The sequence below is a fragment of the Saxophila tyrrhenica genome, assembly GCF_035928015.1.
Source record: "Saxophila tyrrhenica strain CCFEE 5935 chromosome Unknown scaffold_22, whole genome shotgun sequence".
Lineage (NCBI taxonomy): Eukaryota > Fungi > Ascomycota > Dothideomycetes > Mycosphaerellales > Extremaceae > Saxophila > Saxophila tyrrhenica.
Window position 1 is genome coordinate 160707 of NW_027041754.1, and position 18850 is coordinate 179556.

Here is an 18850-nt window from a genome sequence, read left to right on the forward strand (position 1 = left end):
CGCAGCGGCGCGGCTTCTGGTACCGCTGGTGCTGCACGGAGGAGCCGACGAGCAGCAAAGGCTGCAATGACTGCTATGCGTGCTGCTGTAAGGGATGGCGGTGCGATTGTTTGGCGTGGTGTAATTGAGCGGACGATGGGAGGGTGGATGGGTTAGACGTCCCTCTGCCATGCTGAGGGACACCCTACCAACTTGAACCCACGCCAGCACTCCAATACGCCATCTCCCACCAGCCTGCCGCCCAGTACCCTCAACCACCACCAGGAGGAGTGCAACCAGTGATCTACACCCAACAACTGAACGAGAAACCCCTCGAAGAGCCGGAAAAGCGGGAAACTTCTGGTATTGCTGGTGCTGCTCCGATGAGCCGACAAATAGTAGAGGATGTAACTGATATTGTAGGTGTTGTAGGGGCTGTGGGAGTTGGGGCGATATCTGCTTTAATTGAACTCTGAGACTTGGGAGCGGGACGCGGTAGCTTGCGGTTCGAGCATTACTGTGAGAGAATGCTTGTGGTGTGCACCGGAAGAGTAGAGACGTTCTTGGGTTTGGAGAACGTGGCATACATTGCCACGGCGGGTATCGGAGGAGAGCTATGTCCAGCAAGCCTATATACACATTTCAGCTCTGCTGCTTCAATCACACCAAATAGAGAGAAGACGTCTCGCCTCAACAGCCTCCACCACCTCACACAGCCTCCCGCCCTCTGCATCATCTGTACTGATCCATGAATTCTTGATGAAACTTCGTGATCCGCCCCACCCACTCCGTCCCCGGCGCCAAAAACGTCGTCCGAAAATGCAACGTCCCCTCCTTCTGCCCAAACCCACTGCCAGGCACAATGCACACCCCGGTCGCATCCAACAACCGCAAACAATAAAACTCATCGGGCTTCTTGCCCTCTTCCTTCGCCGCTGCCACAGCCTTCTCGGGTAGCGTGATAGTTGGGAAGAGGTACATCGAACCTTGAGGCGATTGGCAGGACACGCCGTCCATTTGCGAGAAAGCTTCGTACAAGGCGTCGGCGCGTTGGCGGAGGCCGTTGAAGATGCCGTCGTATTCGGATTTGTAGAGAGGGTAGGAGGGGTCGTTGGGGCGGGGAGGGTTGACCATGCAGTCGACGAGGCATTGGCCGATGACGGGGGCGCAGAGCATGATGGAGACGAATTTGTAGATTTGCGCGACGACCTGTAAAGGATATCCGTTAGTGGAGCCGGAGCTATTTGGAAGTGGATGGAACTCACCTCTGGATCAAATCCAACCATCTCGTAGTACCCTCCCCGATGCCCACATTCACCCACCATGCCTTTGCTGATACTGTGCATGCTCGCCAGCTCCATCTCATCAAATTTACCGTCCTTGTTCTTCTCGCTCTTCTGCAGATCCCGCAACCCCTTCTTGAAACTCTGAAACTCCCCCTCAAACACATTCATCTGATACACCTCATCCGCCAACACGGCCAACTTCTCCTCCGCCGCCAGCTCCAACACCGCATTGATATCCTCCGGCTTCAATGAACCGCCCGTTGGATTTCCCGGGTTAATCACCACCACCGCCCGCACATCTATCCCCTTCCCTTGCGCCTCTTTCAACGCATCTCTCATCCCTCCCACATCCGTCGCCCAGTTCGCGTCCTCCTTTAAGTAGTACGGCACCATATGCGCATTCATCAGCCGTAGTGTGGCAGAGTAGAGCGGATACTGCGGTATCGGCACCAACACGCCCGTCTGCGGCGTCGAGCAAATCACGTTCATCAACGCGTTCACGCCCGAGCTCGCGCCAGCGCAGAGGTAGATGTTCGCTGGGTCGGAGGAGTAGCCATCCCGTCTCTCGATGAAGTCTGCCACGCTCTGGCGGATGCCGGGCGCGCCTTGGGATTGTGAGTAGGCGCCTACGCTCTTGACGTCTTTGAGGAGCCGTCGTGCTCGCTCGACGACGTCGCTCTTGTAGCCCAGCTTATCTAGGAGTATTTGCTCGTGCTCTAGGAGTTCTGGATTCTCTAGTAGACTCGCTACCTGTCGGAAGAACGTCAAAGGTTTCTGGTCCAGTTGCTGCGGGTTCCCGATGTTGGCGCTGATGACCGAGTCGAAAGGTAGGTCCTTGCCCTCGCCTTTGGCCAGCTGTGCGCGGTATTGCTCACTCTTGATGGCTAGCTCGCCGCGGACGGCATATTGGGCGTGCACGACATTCTGGTTGATGTTGTTGATGTTGAGGCTTTTCTTTTGCGGGGTCGAGGAGAATAGCCGTTTCGAGAGGAAGTCGGGGAGTGGAAGGGACCCCATTGGTCCTGAGAGGGAGGGAGATCGTTGTGGCATTGCTGAGGAGGAGGGGAGGTGGAAGAGACGACCACGAGGTTGAGTAGGGCGGAGGATAGAGTTTGGGGGGTGTCTGAGGCACTTCGACGGCGTCATAGTAGGAGGCCGATTTCGGAAGGTTGAATTGCTTTAGTCTGGCATTGCTTCTGCCGGTGATTGTGATGCTGAAGAAGTATAAACGATCACAAGGAATTATGGAGCTTGATAACAGGACGTTGTCGAGACATGTGATGGTCGTTAGCTGGTGATCTGATCGTCCTTCCCGTCTCACTCTGCAAGGCACGAGATGGAGGCGGGGCAAGCTCCAGATCGATGCCACCCATGTCATGGAAGGCCTAATTTGGCATGTGCATGTCAAAGATATAATTACAATGACCCAGTATATAGTCCGGCGTACGATTTGAAACGGAGGAGGCGGATGTCAACATATGGAAAGGGTCGATTTGGGTTGTGTTGCTGCAATGTAGTGTATGCGGTATTGCAGCTCGGCATCGAGTTCCGTAGCAGCAGATAGCCTGCTATGTCAAGCTCATAGCCCTGTCCACACCCGCTTCCTTTCACCACCATGTCCGCCATACACGGGAGGAGCGCCCCACTACCTCTGCCTCCCACCAGCAACATCCTGCCCAAGCTGCACACCAAAGGTCAGTACCAACATAACGCCTTCGAACGGTGCGATGACAACTCACCCTATAACCCCCAATCTTCTCCCACTCAACCCTCTGTCTCGTAACAGGCAACTGCCTCCGCAAACCCTTAAAGCTCCCCTCCGCCAATGCAGTAAACGCCCGATTCAACTCCTCCTGATACTTATTCTCCGCCTTGGCAATCTCCCTCACCACCGCATCTGCCCCTCCAACCCCACTGGCCTCGACCTTCTTGTTCGTGCTCATGCGCACGTTGCCGTCTTCGTAGTAGTGCACGTCCACTTTGATTGTTCCCGAGAGAGTGTTGGAGGAGGGGTCGAGGAGGTAGGTGGAGCGCCAGCGGCCGTTCCAGAAGTTTTGGGGGGAGTACTTGTTGGCGACGAGGAGGATGGCGATGGATGAGGAGGTGGGGTAGACGCCGATGGTGGAGGTGGGGAAGTGTTCGGTTGCGGCGCGGGAGAAGGAGGTTTGGAGGGAGCGGACCTGGTCGGCGTGGGGAGAGTCGAGGGGGTGAGATTGAGCGTTGGAGGCTTTCTGAGATGTGTGAGCAAGACAAGAAGAGTCAGGTAAGAAGGGTGGACGGCCGTACCTGCGAGGCGTGGTCGAAGTCGAATGCGGTCTGGCTGGCTGTGTCGAAGTACCGCCCGTCGTCCAGAGAGTTGTACTTGCTAATCAAGACCTATCCTGTCTCAGTTCCGAAGGTGACCGACTGCATACTCTTCTAGACCTACCGTCTCGCTACTCCCAGGCAGCTTCACAGTAGTATACTGCTCTTCATTGTACTTCTTGAACGCTGAGTCTAGCGATTGGACCTCACTACTCGCCAATGCTTTGATGTCTGTTCATCCGGTCAGAACCAGCTCAAGCATGGTGGCATGTGTCTACACACCCGCTACAACATTGGACAGCTAACACAGGTCAGCGAAGGCCTTCGTAAGTCGGCAGGTTCTTCCTACCAACCTCTCCCGGCGGCGCAGACTCCACGAACGAGGCTACGGTGGCTTGCTTGGAAGCCATTGTGGTGTTTCGCAGAATGTCGTTGCTCACTGAAAGCGAAGTATGGGTGTGGTTGAAGGCATTGAGTTGAAGATGGTGTTGATTTGGCTAGAAAATGACGAGCTCTCATTGGCCCATATCAAGCGGCGCTAGCTCATGTTGCATTTTCACCAGTTGAACATGTTCCATAACATGTTCTAAGTTCTTACGATCTTCGAGACGCGGCGGATCGTCCACGGCATCACTTTCTGCCTCGATGGGTCCAAGATCTGACGCCTGGTCTACTCCGCCCCTTCTCCGTCATGAAGTCAAGGTCATATCAGTGGCTACATGTACGCTGGCGGCGCTTTCGACGCTTTGCTCGAGAAGGCACAGGCTTCACACAACAATGAGAAACCTTGGACATCCTTCGCCTCTCACTACTCGCACTACCACGAGTATCTATCTAGTCCCGCGCTACGGCTAGAGTCCTACCAGGGCAGCCTACGAAAACGGCTATCCTGGTGTAGCCCAGAAGTTCTTGAAGGAAATTCCGCCATGAAGCACGCTCAACCATGAATATCATCCATTGCGACGGCTATACCTCCTACTACACCCTTCCAGTACACGTGCTGCGATTGCATCCCCGCTAATACGGCCGAGCAGAACCATTGACGTCTGGTTTTAGGTTGGTCTGCATCTAAGATGTTGTTTTGCATTCCAGTCGCTGGCATCTCATCTTCCACCAACTTGTTTACGATGCGGCTCGCCCAGAATGCCACAGCCGCATGGCCGGGTCTGGGAAGTCCAACACTTCGCGGACACAGCAATACCCTTCAAACTGCAACACGGTTAGTATATTGCTTTTGGCCCAGTAACACTCGCTCCGAGACGTCGTCTCAATGTCGGTCTTTACCTTGTCCTTCTTTTTCCTCGCGTTCTTCTCTCCTATTTCTCTCGCGTCAGCGGTCCCCGACGCTCTGCCATGTCCGGAGTGCGAAGACGAGCCCCCGGTCCCTGTTCAGCTCGAACCATGTCACGAATGCGAGCATATGCACCCGCCGCCTCCGGTCTATGTGACCACGACGGAAGACTGCGATGAGTGCGAGCACAACCATCCGAAGACGACTCCTTTCGTGTTCACGAGCACCATCTCAACTTGCAGGCGGCAAACAACATCCCACAGCTTCACGCCATACACATCTGGAAGCTCTACTTTCTTTCTTTCGAGCTGCAAGCCAACTACTTTGACGAAGACGCAGCATAGAGCTTGTGAGACGCCTTCTCCGAGCACAATCACGGCTCCGGGATCGATATCCACGAAGACGCTCTTTGGCAATGGGACTGCGGTTACGATCACCAGCTATCGCAACAACACTGCGCCGGCTAACACGGTAAGTCGATTATTCGAGCTGCCCACCCGAGTCGCGAGAGCATAATGCGTCTTGAGCGGCGAATCTCTGAAACATCCGCTAATCTGCTCTATAGATCACCGTTGTTTCAACGAAATGGCAGCCAGGCAAGACGACGACCATCGCGGGATCTCCTACCGATTATATCACGGTCACCAAAGGAAGGAGAACCTTGGCAAGCGTTACGACTGCTTACATTACGGTCGCGGGAAGCAACTCAACTTGCATAGGTCTGACGGTCACGGAAACTATTACAACCAAGCGAACTCCCACCCGGTCTCGAGCGCCTCCGCTTCCACCGAACACGGACACCGTCTTCTCCAGCGGACTTTCGACCGTCACGATCACGACCCAGTATCCTACTTGCGATCGCCAAATCACTATCATCGAGACCGCGACCCGCGTGCGGCGGGCATCGACAGTAACCACCACGTTGCCTGCTTCTTCATGCTCTCCCGAGACGATTTCAATAACAGCGACAGCAGCTGGACCTACTCAATACAGCACGGTGCCGACGACAGAATACGCCACGCTGACCAGCTATGCATCGGGCAGCCCGCCGGCTACGATCTATCTCACTAGAACTCGCACGACGACGGAAACTGCTACCATTACGCAAAATCAGATCAGCAACAGGTATTCGACTGTTGTTCAGACAGCGACTCTGCCCGCGGAGACCCGCACTACCACGGTTCGACAGCCGGCGAGGACGATCACCCGCACTGAGGTAGCCACGAGCGAGGAGGTCCAGACAGGTAGATCTCGCCGAGAATGCATATCGAGGGCCGAGCTGACCATGTGTTCTCTAGTGACCACAACTCTTCCGGGATCGGTAGCCACAAGAACTCGCACTCGGACAATCACAGCTACTGATTCGTACTTCACCACCGGAACGATCACGACTACTCTCACAGGTGAGTCTCGAATCAATATGTCTTCGATGAGAAAGGAGCTGACCGTCGATTAGTCACGCGCACTCTTGCGGCTTCAACAATTACAGAAACTACGACGTCTACTCGAACTGCTATCCGCACTCGTACGCAGACTACTGAGGTCTTCTCAACTGGTAAGAAAGGTCAAACGGGAATGCTCTGTGAGCAATTGTCGGCTAACGCATTCTCCAGCTACTGTCACTTCTGAGCGCACTTTGACGGCAACAGCCACGGCTGTGAGCAATGTCTACTCCACCGCTACCAGTATGTCAACCCTTCTATCCGCTGCTGCGATCCGCTGGCGAGTTGGTGAATGCAGACAGCAGTGAGCTAACGCAGCTGTTTTTCTAGTCACGAGAACTCAAGTACGCCGGATCACGACAACAGAAGAAGCCCCTGCAGGCTACTGCACACCGACTACAATTACAAACACAGCAACTGCCGTTCGAACCGTCACACGCACTCGAACTGTAACGGATGCTGGGTAAGTTCTTTGCCACATACACAACCACCAGCTAATCCAGCTAACTCCCTTCTTCCTCTAGCGCACCACCCGGCTACTGCGAGACCTCCACCCAAACCCGCACCCAAACCCGCACCGTCACCAGCCGCGCCGCCTGCGCCACCGCCGCCCCGCCGACCGTCGCCAACTGCCGCGTCCCCACCGGGCAGTTCCGCATCGTGATCCAGAACTTCGGCTCCGCCTACCTGACCTCCACCTCCGGCGGCGGGAGCCCCAACAGCGACCACGAATCCCTCACGCTCACCTCCGCGGTCGGACAAGCTCTGCAATTCTCCGCCGTCTCCAACGGACAGACTTCCTTCGTCATCACGGGCGGGCAGACGCTGTACTCGGACCAGGACAGCGACAACGCGGGCAACTCGCCCATCTTCTTCGACTCACTCACCAGTCCGGCGGGCTATGGTGGGGGAGGGGCGGACGCGGTGCAGTTTTGTCTGCGGGCGGATAATTCGTTCGTGGTGCAGAGTCCGTCGAGTGGGGCGACGAGTGTAATGATGTGTGCCGGGGTGGTATATTTGTTCAGCGCGGAGAATGCGGCGACGAGTGGGTGTACGCCTATTACTCTGGTGAAGGCGTAGGGTTTGAAGAGAGAGGATGATGAGGTGGTGTTTTATGGGTTGTCTACCAGTGTAGCATGACGTTTGTTGGAGGGAGTCAGTAATGATAGTTGTTCACTTGCTATGAATCTACAGTATCAACACACTGTCATCTTTTCGACAAGTTGGAAAACTGCAATGCATCTGATCGCTTTCGCAGACCTGGAGTCGCTGCCAAGTGCTCCAAACTTGTACCTTTCTAACTCCAGACCATCCTTTTGCTCTTTGCTCACTTCATCGCCACGGAAAACGAAAACACACTTCAAAAATGGGCAAATCTTCCAAAGACAAACGGGACGCATACTACCGCCTGGCCAAAGAACAAGGATGGCGTGCGCGTTCAGCGTTCAAACTCCTCCAACTGGACGAAGAATTCAACCTCTTCGAAGGCGTAACGCGAGTAGTCGACCTCTGCGCCGCACCCGGGAGCTGGTCTCAAGTCCTCTCGCGAGTACTGATCCAAGGCGAGCGAATCGGTAGAGCGGCATGGGAAGACAAACGCTACAAAGCAATCCTCAGGCTCAGAGAGACTGGAGAAGCAGCGGATTTACTACCCAGCATCGAGACCGCAGAGCCACCGGCAGCCGAACCTCGAGAAGACGTGAAGATAGTCGCCATCGACTTGCAGCCCATGTCGCCGCTGCAAGGCATCACCTGTCTGAAAGCGGACATTACCCACCCTTCTACGATACCACTACTACTCAACGCGCTAGATCCGGAGTACGATCCTTCTTCCACGTCTGTTGAAGCTTCTCATCCCGTCGACTTGGTCCTCTCGGACGGCGCACCTGATGTCACGGGTCTACATGACCTGGACATCTACATCCAATCGCAACTACTCTGGGCTGCACTCAACCTGGCACTGTGCGTTCTCAAGCCCGGTGGGAGGTTCGTGGCGAAGATCTTCAGGGGCAAGGATGTTGATATCTTGTATGCTCAGCTAAAGGTGGTGTTTGAGAGCGTGGTGGTTGCGAAGCCACGAAGCAGTAGGGCGAGCAGCGTGGAGGCGTTTATCGTCTGCTCGAACTTCAGGCCACCTGCTGGCTTCAAAGCTAGTTTGGACAATCCTCTGGGAGCTGGCCGCAAGCTGGACACCTTAGCATCAGCATCATCGGGTTCAGTTGAGCTTTCAGGAACCCATACGGAAGACGGCATAACAGAGCTTGACGCCGTCCTCGAAGACCTGGACTTGAACAAGGAGGTCAGCGACACCCGCTGGATCGCTCCCTTCCTAGCCTGTGGTGACCTATCTGCTTTCGACGCGGATGCAAGCCATAAGCTTCCGGAAGGACATATCAGTCTCGACCCGGTGCAGCCGCCTACTGCGCCGCCATATCGGCAGGCGCTGGAGGAACGGAAGAAGATGGGCGGTGCTTACGGGAAGACGAAGTTGGGAGAGGTGGGATGAGGGGGTGTATGGGAATCGATGGAAGAAATCGGGATGCTGTTGTGTTGACGCACTGGAGAGATGCTGTTCTCGGACTGGCGAAGGATGGTGCCCCACGCCCTAGCCTTGAAGGTGGTACGAGCTATCAACGCTGTAAACCATCCGTCTTCTGATAGGTGAGCGGGCCAACGAGGACGAAGTGCCTAGGGCATCGGCTATGTGTCGCGGGAGAACAAACGAGATGGTACCGGGATTGTCCTGGTGAGTGGAACGGACGCCCGACGCTTGACAGATGTGTTCTCTGCGTTGCACAGGGAATATCATCAAGAAGAACGAGATACCCAAATCGACGACTTTAAGTCTTGGGAAGACAAGATGTGCTTTACTCCAAGACTCCAAGACGAAAGTTTCATGACATTGGCACTTGATGCCGAGAGAAGTGCTTAGCCGGTGGTTTCTGCTTGTACTCACGCAAGAATTGGCCAAGGTATGCGACGATAACGGGTCGATATACAAGCCCTCTACCGTTGCCTTGCATCGTTCGACACTACTCAGAGTGGGCATTGTCGAGCCTTTCACTACTCCAGTCCACATCGAACTCGAGGACAGCTCGTCCCAATACACAGACTTTAAGGCCATAGCTATCAGGCTGGTCGCGAGATCTTTGTCTCACTGCCATGTGGATTTTCAGTCCGAGATCTCATCGACCCATCAACAGTCGCCGTGGTGGCGAAAAGTATAAACAGCCACAAATCCTCGGGTCTGCGCTTCGCCGCTCCAGACTTCCAGACCATATGATGTGCAGTACAGAATGACATTCAGTGGAACCATAGGTATTCAAGTCGGTCGGTCTCGCGACGTGTCGAGAACAATGGTCTTGAGGTCAGCATTGGCAACGTAGTAGCATATTCGCCCAGTCCTCTGCTTTTGGTAGTATTATGTGTTCCGACAGTGAAGCAACAAGACTCTCAATACGGCATCCGCAACCACCCGAAGAAGCAGCCACCTTGCTGCTTGACGAATTTAGAGAAGCTGGCACCCCACATGCTCGTCCGGTTCACCTCCAACCTCAGCCCTTGGGTCTTTCTTTTCTGCCTCTCCTCAGCAGACTTGTTGATGGTAAGCAATCACTTCTTCAGGCGCCAAGAGCAGTTCTGGGTCCAAAATCTCAATTTAGACTTCCCCAAAGCCCTGGGAGCCTTTGCGAAAGGAAACGGAAGGGGAGATTACAGATCTTGGCTGCCTCCAACGGTCTATACGCGATCACGAGCTGGCGCTTCGTTTCGGCCCCTGCACGCGAGATTGCAATGCGAAATGCGTGCTGACTTCCCGATGCTGGTCGCACAGAATCTGCGCGTTCGCCTATGGACAGCATGCGTCGCGGCCAGGATAGAGCGCGTGCGGAGTCGTTGGTGCAAGGTGGGTGTCTACCGGAGTTCATGAATCGCCTGAGGTGGAGTTCGATTGCTTCGTCGCACGAAGAGACGCCTAATCTGGCCCAAGGCGGCTTAGGTGCGCCTGATCTGGGACAAGGAGTCCACGGACAGGGGGTGTCAGCGTGGTCTGGTTCGACGCTTACGCCCCGTGCTGAAAAAGCTTGGAGCCAAGACGATCCAGGAGACGCTCGTTGTGAGGGCTCCAACCCGTGATAATAAGTACTCCTCCTCCCATCTTCCCACCCCCCGTCAACAGCTTTTCTAAAACAACTTCCTTCAAGTCGTCCAACTCGCCCTTAGGGTCATTCACTCGTTAAACACGATAATTTAATTCTTCAATCTACAACCACCTTTTCCGACCACCACCAACCAGCCAAATAATCAAGATGCGTTCCGCCATCTTCGCCGCCGCTTTCGCGACCACCGCCCTCGCGGCCAACACTGCCCGTGCCGCCAAGTGCATGAGCGACTCCCAGGCCCAGCATGTCGCGGACAACTTCAGGACCCTCATCGCCGACTACAGCGACGACCTCGCCGACAAGACCATGACCACCGACTTCACCGACTACTCCGCCGGCGTCAACACCCTGATCAACAGCGGCTGCACCGGCCCGCAGGACCTCAACGGCCCGACCTTCTCCTCCCTCGAGGAGTTCAAGGCCGGCCAGGGCTCTCAGCCAGCCATGTAAGTTTTGCAAGGGACCGCAGCGCTGATCGATCAGGGACTGATATGTGGTGTTACAGCCCCTTCGAGCAGCTCAACATCTGGCACACGTGCGACACCGTCATCATCCGCTGGCGCTCCGAGGGCCCGGGCCAAGAGCCTGAGCCCGTGACCGGCAACATTGTCATCGAGGCCACCCCCAACAAGCCCAGGAAGGCCAAGTCCGAGCCGTGGTTGATCCAGACCGTCTACTCTGAGTACGCATATGCCCCAACACTCCGTCATACTTGAAATAATCACTAACAACGTGTGTCTGCAGGTTCAACTCCGGCGCCTGGCTCGTCAACCTCGGCGTGTTCGAGCCAACCTGCCCTGCTCCCCCACCACCGGGCGTCAAGCGCTCCATCGGCATCTAAGCGCGTCATCGCCGGGGTTTCGACATCCTTTCGACGGTTTCAACGCGGGTCTTACGCGAGCATGGCATGATTACTTCGTAGTAGAAGGGGGAAGGCCTGGGCTAGGGCGTCCCGTTGGTTAGGAGGTGGTTTGTGGGGATCGTGGATAATGTTTGAGTGTGAGGTGGAAAAAAATGATTTGGATGGAAGAGATATCGTTTGATGGTTTAGAAGTATTATACAGCATACTCAGCCACGGATGTATCACTTCTGCCACATTGATTCGTCTTGCGATGTTTCTTCATCAAAGTTGTTAGTTTTCTCCCTTGTTGGCACCCAACAATCGAATATTGAGGTATCAGCCATTCAATGTGCTTGTGCAATCAAACTCGTGACGTGTGTGAAGCAAGGTAAATGTATGATGCGAAGATATGAGCGAAACGAGACCGAGACAGGAAATAGTGAGAATGGTTCATAAAGAAGTAGAGACTCTAATATCCTCCCAATGCGTCTTCCAGCTCCCTTCCCGCCGTCCAACGCCATTCAACCACGCATACACCAACAACACCCACCTCCAGCCTCATCATCCTCCACTTAGTACCCAATATCCACCGTAGTAACATCCTCAATAAAATGCTTCTCCCGGTTCGCCCTCGTCCACCACAAGAACCACGGCACGACGTACGTCTTGATCGTATGGCCGACCCATCCGGCATCCGATACGGTCCGGACAACGTCCTTGGACTCCTCGAACGCGTCTTCGATCCTCTTCCTGCGCAGCTTCTCGTAGGCTTCAAAGGCCTCTTTCATGCTGTTGGGGCGGCCCTTTTCGATCCAGCGCGTCAGGCAGCGAGAGAAGAGCACGGTGTCTTCGAAGACGATGCCGGTGGATTCGCCTTGAGGGGGCATGGCGTGCTGTTTGCGTCCATTAGCATGTGACAGTGAAGGGGTTAGGTGAGTAAGCGACTTACAGCAGCGTCGCCGAGAAGCATGACACGGTCGGTAGACCACTTCCCCTGCTTCGAGAGCGTAAAGACAGGCCAGAGGTAGAAGTCCTCCGCCTTCTCGATCAGCGGCACAATGCAGGGAATCTTCGCATCACCAAACCGATCCAGCAAATTCGCTCGGGTCTTATCTGCATCCGCACCAACAGACTTCCAGCCATCCCGAGATCCAATGTCCTCAACCTGCATAAGCCCACCAACGTAGACTTGGCTCGTGTCGTTCGAGAAGTAACTCGTCAGAAGCATGCCGCGGCGAGCAAAGTTGATAGCGGTGCACTCAAAGTGCACCTGGAAGTCCTTGGGCAGGCCTTTGGCGAAGCCGAAAGCGTTCGAAACGCCCGAGTAGACGGCCTTGCGTTCCGGCTCGACGTGCTTGAGACGGGTGGCAGAGTGGATACCATCACAGCCCATCAACAGCTCACCAGAGGCACTTCCACCATCCTCGAATGTAAGAGTAACCTTATCCGCAGTCTCCTCAATCGTAGTCGTCCGCTTGCCGCAAGTCATCGTGATGTTCTCCTGCTTCTCCACCGCCGCGAGCACAGCCTTCAGTGCATCACCGCGAGTAATCCGCAGAGCCTTGTACGGCGGGTCACCGATCCCCTTCCCATCAGCACCGGAGAAGTCAGACTCCGCGAGCTTGCCAGAGTAGACGTCAAAGACCTCGAGGAAGTCGATGGTGCGGCCGAACTCGCGCTCCTTCATGATAGAGAGAGCGCCCAGGTGGTCGAGCAGGCGCAAGGCATTGGGGGTGAGATTGACGGCGCCGCCGATGGTCGCTGGGGTGGGACGGATCTCGAAGATCTGGATATTGGGGACTTTGCCTGCGGGAGCGAACTTGGTCAGGGCGAGGGCGGTGGTGAGGCCGGCGATACCGCCGCCGAGGATGATGATGTTCAAGCCATCTGGTGAAGCTGGAGCCATGATTGTGGTCGAGCGGTGTACGGTGGGGGGATTGAGAGCTCGACGACCGCTGGAGGAGGGAACAACGGCCCTTCAAGTTTGATATGGGATGGTTATGATAGGGCAACAGTACCCAGTAGTCGGTCAGTAGATTGTAAGAAAGACAGGCGTCCCCTTCAACGCATCACCTTCGCAGGCCGTTGGGGCCGACAACCTAAATATCTACTTGCAGCTCTCAGAGATCGGCGTCCGGCCCTGCAGCACACCGAAGCCAGCCGCACTGTCTCACGCCTTGGCCGCCTACCGGGTCTGCTTTCATGTGTGAGGACCCGAGTGCGAAGGCGAAGACGGCATTCCTCCTGCTGTCAAGTCCCGACAATGTTAGGCGGACTCCGACCAGGGAGGAGAGGTGCTGGTCATTCTGTCGCGAAGAAGTAGTTTCAATCCGTGACGATGCGAAGTCCAGGTGGTTTGGTTGTATCTGGCTCGAGCTTGTAGCTGTAGCTAAATTTGGCTCCAGATGCATTGATCTACCGGGAATGTTTACTTCGATGTCGGACTGTTTCTCGCAGGACTTTGTGTTTCCATATCCTCATTTACCTGTGCCTGACTTTGAACCTGATCAGAGCGTTCGCATTGCCTACCAGAACGCATGGCATGTCAGCTCGGCAGTGAGCCTGTTGGCCTGTTGTCCGTGGTCTGACTTCATCGGGATATCCAGGAACAACGGCCGTGGTAAGAAGCTTGTTTGACCCGTGGTTACGAGCCTTGGCAATGCCTGGAGGGAGAGAATACTTCGATAGCACGAGTAGGTGTACCGGGCGCGCTGTGTGTGCAGACTGTCTGTGGATCCAGTCCTAAGAGTGGAGGTAAATTGAAGAGAGAGTGGATCTAGCTGTCAGCGCAAGCAAGTGACCCTGGGCTTGTGAGTGGAAGGATTCTGAGGAGGCAAGCGCAAAGAAGAGGTATGGTGATGTGGGAGGGAAGTCACCCTACGAAAATGGACTGGAGAGCAGTTGAAATCGTCGAGTACAAGTAAGTATATCCCATCGCGATCTATTGAGCTATGCGTGCAGTGCAGTTAGAGTTCCCTTCAATACACATTACTCCAAAGCCGCTGCGTGTTCTGCGAACGCTACAAACAACCAGGAAAAGGACTGCCAGCAGCGAAATCTAGATGCCCATACACACCATTCGTCAAGTCGTCACATCACTTCTCACCGCGGCCGCAGATCACGAAATTGTCGTGCTCGTCTCCGCTGGACCAAAGGCCTGAGGCCCTCCGCCATAGCCTCCCCATGCCGCGGGCGGGCAGGTGGAGTAGCAACCATAGACAGTGGTCTCGATGAAGACTGTCGTCGTGCCCATGGTGCCATTATTGCAGGTTGAGGGGCCGGCCGTAGGGCCCACGACGACTGGATACGTAGAATTGCTTGGGCTCGTCCCCGTCGCCATCGGTGCGGTCGTCAAGCCTGGGGGTGCAAAGCCGTAAGGCGGGTGTGGTGGCGAAGTTCCTGAAGGCATCGGACCAGATGCTGTTCCCAGTAGCGCGGTGTTCAGAGGCGCAGTGCCTGAGCTTGGGAAGGGGCTTCTACTGTCGGTCGGTGCGCCGAAGCTGCCTGTGCTTGACTGCATTGGCATAGTACCAGATGGAGTGGCTGCGGTGCCTGGTGGCAAGAAGCCGGTGTATCCGCCGCTTGTATTCGTAAGGAATGGAATGGAGGTGCTCTCACTCTCACTCGCTGAGGCTGTTCCTGGCATTGTGCCGCTGCTTGGGAAAGGACTGCGTGGCGGGCCGGTGTTGGAGAATGCTCCAGAAGCGGAGCTCAGTGGCGCGGTTCCAGATGGCATCGTACCGGAGGGCATTGAAGCAGACGGCATTGAAGCAGACGGCATCGAGCCACTCGGCGAAGTGCCTGGAGCAGTCCCTGAGGGTGCAACTCCAGTGCTTGGGTATGGGCTGCGCGGCGGAGCAGTGTTCGAAAAGTCGCCAGAAGCAGAGCTCAGTGGAGCCGTGCCTGCTGGAGCCGTTGGCGAAGGAGCAATGTAAGCGCCTGTCGAAGGGAACAAAGGAAGCGTGCTCTCAGCAGTTCCAGCGGGGGAAGTAGTCGCGTTTGATGGTGCGGCTTCGATTCCAGTGCTGCCACTGCTTGGGAATGGGCTCCGCGGCGGACCAGTGTTCGAGAAATCTCCTGTCGATGATGGCGAAGGTCCTCCAGATATCATGTCGCTGCTTGCGCCTTGTGTGCCGCCGGTACTGACAATCACGGAAATCGGGGTGTTTGGGGAAGTGCCACTTGGTCCGCCAGCGCCAAATCCGCTTGAAGCTCCTTGAGTGCCATACGAACTGACAGCAGCAGACATCGGAGTTGTAGGTGCGGTGCCAGTGCCACTCGGTCCGCCTGCGCCAAATCCACTCGAGGCTCCCTGCGTGCCGAAAGAGCTCACGATGACAGTGATCGGGAGTGTGCCAGTCGAGGCTGGAGCACCGCTGCCGAACCCACTCGAAGCGCCTTGTGTCCCGCCCGAGCCGATGATGATGGTCTCGATACTCATCGAAGGTGTGCTGGAAGGCCCGCCAGCTGTAAATCCACTCGAAGCGCCCTGAGTGCCGCCAGAATTGATGATTTCGGTCACCAAGCTCGTTTGAGTCGAAGCTGGGGCGCCGGAACCAACACCACTTGCTTCGCCGCCGAAACCAGAACTAGCGACGACTCCTGAGACGACGTATCCAGAGCTGTACGCTGTTCCGTAGGTGTTGACGATTGTTGTGGCCGACGAGTAAGCAGTTGGCGTAGGTCCTCCGGAAGTGACAGTGGAGTAGGCACCGCCGGTACCTCCTGAGCTGACTACCACGGTTGAAAAGGCTGAAGTAGACAGATCGGCGCTTGCAGAAGCTGGCGAACCTGCCACGGAGCTGCTGACGCTCCCACTGGATGCGCCTGCAGTCTGATAGCTGGAGTAATACGTGGTGGCCGTCGAGTAGACCTCGGTGCCGTTAGCGTCAAAGCCCAGATTGGTGACCACTGTGGTCACGTTGTACCCTCCTGGGTAAAAGGACGTGCTGTTGGTCGTTATGGTTTGGTTGCTGCCACCATTGGCACCACTGAACTGCTCGGTCTGCGTGTTCGAAGAGTTGGTCAACTGGTAGCCGCCAGCTGATGCGCCGTAAATGGCTGTAGAGACCTCATAGGCGACCGTGAAGGAGGTGAAGTAAGAGGAAACCCAGCTGCCATTTGCAAAAGTCGTAGCAGAAGTGTAGCCAGTCCCAGTCGAGAATGTTGAGCCCTCCGAGACGAAAGTAGAGTATGCCGTGTATGGAGGATTTGCCATCATGCCGCTCGGGACGAATGGTCTTGGTGTGATGACAGGCATGTTAGAGGAGCTGTTGCTGAACATCGAAGACATCATGGAGCTGACCTGTGCTGGATCGCGCGAAGTGCTAGCGCCGTTGAAGGGTGCAGCTTCGGTGCTCGTGGCAGATGAGTTGTCGATGCCAACGGCGATGCGCAGCAAGAAAGCACTGTCAATGCCGGGAGCCGCCACAGTGAGGTTGGCTGAGGTCTTCAAGAAGCAGTTGCCGGTATCACTGGTTTCCTGGGCAAAGAATGATACACCTTGGCAGACCGGGTCGTCGAAGTTGGCATTGGCGATTGAACAGGCGCCAACGCATTGCTGAAGGTCAGAAAATTCGAAAGCGGTCCCGCCAAGGTCCGAGTCCATAAGCACAGTGTCGCAGCGGACGAGGTAGTCGAAGCGCTCATTGCCCACCATCTCGCTGATCGAAGTGTTGTCATCCTCTGGGCAGGTGAATGGCGCAGCGGTTGGGGTGGGAGCACCACCAGACGAGGTGGCCGCAGAGCCAGAGTCAGAATCAGTCGATGTAGTGACTTCAGTGCTTGAGCTGTCTTCAGCCGGGGCGACTCCAGAGGTTGGAGACCCAGACGTCGTGGCTTGGGTAGTAGAGGGAGTGGAGGCAGCCTCTGTAGCTGTCGTGGTCACTTCTCTGGCTGCAGCAGTCCTCGTCGTTTGAACAGTGGTCGTTGTTCTTTCAAAGGCGGAGAGAGTCTCGACCTGTCAAGATGGTCAGTACGGTCCGCAAAAGCTGGGAGAGGCACATACTGTTGGATCGTTTGTGTACGTAACAGTGACTGTTGGGTGTGCGAAGTCCTGGCAGGAGCAAGCACTAGAGAATGCCGCTCTCATGGAAGAGCTGCTGTTAGGAGTGCTATCTTCCTGCCGGCGATACCTGGGATTGAACTCCTCGACGGCGTCGTCGAAAGTCATCTTTTGACGGAGAGCCCTCGCAGTGACGCCGGGAGCATTATCAACTGTCGAGGTGCTGGCACGAACGGTCACAGTGACTGTCGATGTTGGAGTCACTCGTGTAAGCGACGTTGTGGTGGAAACCCGGGTGGTGTAAGCTGTGGTGAGGGTGCTGCAACAATGTTAGCAATGATCTTCATGAGGATGACATTGGTTTTACCTGACGGGGGTGAAATCAATGGTGAAAGTCACGTTGGGGTAGTTCATGTAGTCCTGGCAGAAGTCCTGTCCTAGATCGCCGGCGAATTCAAAGTAGGCATCCTCATAGCAGGTGCTGTCCACGCTTGTCGTTGTCGGTTCCGCAGCTCGTTGCGCGAACAGGCCTTTGAACCATTTGACGAATGCGTTCTCCTCCTGGTGAACCTTAGGCTTGTGTTCCTCCTGTCCTAGCAGATCGCGGTATGAGTGTGGCGCCGTGACTCGAGCGGCAGAGCAAGAAACGAGTGTAAGGCACACGGCCGTCGTAAGGAAAGAGCGCATGTTGAAGCTCTGCTACTAACGAGTGTCAAGCAGAGTCTTCAATCTCAAAGCGGCGAGCAAATGATCGTATTCCTGGGTCTCCTGGTGGATGATGCAGACCTCAAGAGTTGGAGTGCCCATGGAAAGTCTTTATACATCTGAACAGGTTCAATACATTGCTGATCTGTCGTATAGCTAGCCACCTCCGGAGTGACCGCGCCCCTGCCTTGCAGATACTCGTAGTCGGAGTCCTTGTCGCCCGCGCAGGGAGTGGAGCTGGCAGACCGATGAGGCAGGCTGGTTCGAAATGTGCGACGGGGAGGTGCTGTCCTTGCGGCAGAGGGAGAAATTCCCAGCCCGCCATGAAGGTAGTCCAAGTCGCGCCGCCGTAGCTTGTGTGGTGGTATTGAGATCGGACTCATTCCCGGTGGATTGGAGGCACGCAAATGAGCGAACATCTCCGCGCCCCTTGCCTGGAATGGAGGTTTAAGTCAAAGGCCAGCCGAACAGCATGAATTTCTCCCCACCACCGTCTCATTGGGCCTTGCAGCTCATTCATTCTTATGTTTATATCCCTTCCCAAAGGGGCTGTAAGTGGTTGCGCAAAAGAATGTGATAGGACGCGTCTGGTTTTTGACAGCTGCAGGAACAGCTTTTGTGCGAGCAAGAGATGAAAGTTCTGCTTCAGGTGGAAGAATTGTCCGGCCTACCTTCGGGTCTTGAGCGGGCTACCGCTGTCGTTGCGAGAGTAGGAGAGAGAAATGGTATGACAGTAGGAGATGGAGGAAATTTCGACTCTCACGCGAACCACACCATTGGATTTAGCATTGACCAACAGCTGCATTGCCAGGTTAGTCCTCGGCATCACCCGTCTGA

At 55.5% G+C, this 18850-nt stretch overlaps 7 protein-coding genes across 7 annotated transcripts; 3 read left to right on the forward strand and 4 right to left on the reverse strand.

Moving 5' to 3' along the window:
- Positions 1 to 711: 711 nt before the first annotated feature.
- Positions 712 to 2282, reverse strand: ALT1 (alanine transaminase; the record flags this gene model as incomplete). The annotated part of the gene is made up of 2 exons (XM_064807543.1): positions 712 to 1188; positions 1245 to 2282. 2 exons carry the CDS (start codon positions 2280 to 2282, stop codon positions 712 to 714), a joined length of 1515 nt encoding a protein of 504 aa, XP_064654290.1.
- A 628-nt stretch (positions 2283 to 2910) lies between these two features.
- Positions 2911 to 3979, reverse strand: CAP1 (F-actin-capping protein subunit alpha; the record flags this gene model as incomplete). Its single annotated transcript, XM_064807544.1, has 6 exons — positions 2911 to 2946; positions 3005 to 3496; positions 3552 to 3641; positions 3694 to 3800; positions 3852 to 3870; positions 3923 to 3979. 6 exons carry the CDS (start codon positions 3977 to 3979, stop codon positions 2911 to 2913), a joined length of 801 nt encoding a protein of 266 aa, XP_064654291.1.
- Positions 3980 to 4839: 860 nt separating this feature from the next.
- On the forward strand, positions 4840 to 7382 carry LTR77_010323 (uncharacterized protein; the record flags this gene model as incomplete). The annotated part of the gene is made up of 7 exons (XM_064807545.1): positions 4840 to 5331; positions 5426 to 6104; positions 6159 to 6263; positions 6317 to 6415; positions 6474 to 6545; positions 6633 to 6765; positions 6827 to 7382. 7 exons carry the CDS (start codon positions 4840 to 4842, stop codon positions 7380 to 7382), a joined length of 2136 nt encoding a protein of 711 aa, XP_064654292.1.
- A 286-nt stretch (positions 7383 to 7668) lies between these two features.
- Positions 7669 to 8808, forward strand: TRM7 (tRNA (uridine-2'-O-)-methyltransferase trm7; the record flags this gene model as incomplete). The annotated part of the gene is made up of 1 exon (XM_064807546.1): positions 7669 to 8808. One exon carries the CDS (start codon positions 7669 to 7671, stop codon positions 8806 to 8808), a length of 1140 nt encoding a protein of 379 aa, XP_064654293.1.
- Positions 8809 to 10609: 1801 nt separating this feature from the next.
- Positions 10610 to 11303, forward strand: LTR77_010325 (uncharacterized protein; the record flags this gene model as incomplete). The annotated part of the gene is made up of 3 exons (XM_064807547.1): positions 10610 to 10908; positions 10968 to 11144; positions 11207 to 11303. The coding sequence occupies 3 exons, from the start codon at positions 10610 to 10612 to the stop codon at positions 11301 to 11303; spliced, it is 573 nt and encodes a 190-aa protein (XP_064654294.1).
- A 573-nt stretch (positions 11304 to 11876) lies between these two features.
- Positions 11877 to 13210, reverse strand: LTR77_010326 (uncharacterized protein; the record flags this gene model as incomplete). The annotated part of the gene is made up of 2 exons (XM_064807548.1): positions 11877 to 12197; positions 12254 to 13210. The coding sequence occupies 2 exons, from the start codon at positions 13208 to 13210 to the stop codon at positions 11877 to 11879; spliced, it is 1278 nt and encodes a 425-aa protein (XP_064654295.1).
- A 1212-nt stretch (positions 13211 to 14422) lies between these two features.
- LTR77_010327 (uncharacterized protein) lies at positions 14423 to 17995 on the reverse strand (the record flags this gene model as incomplete). The annotated part of the gene is made up of 3 exons (XM_064807549.1): positions 14423 to 17263; positions 17312 to 17627; positions 17676 to 17995. The coding sequence occupies 3 exons, from the start codon at positions 17993 to 17995 to the stop codon at positions 14423 to 14425; spliced, it is 3477 nt and encodes a 1158-aa protein (XP_064654296.1).
- Positions 17996 to 18850: the final 855 nt, after the last annotated feature.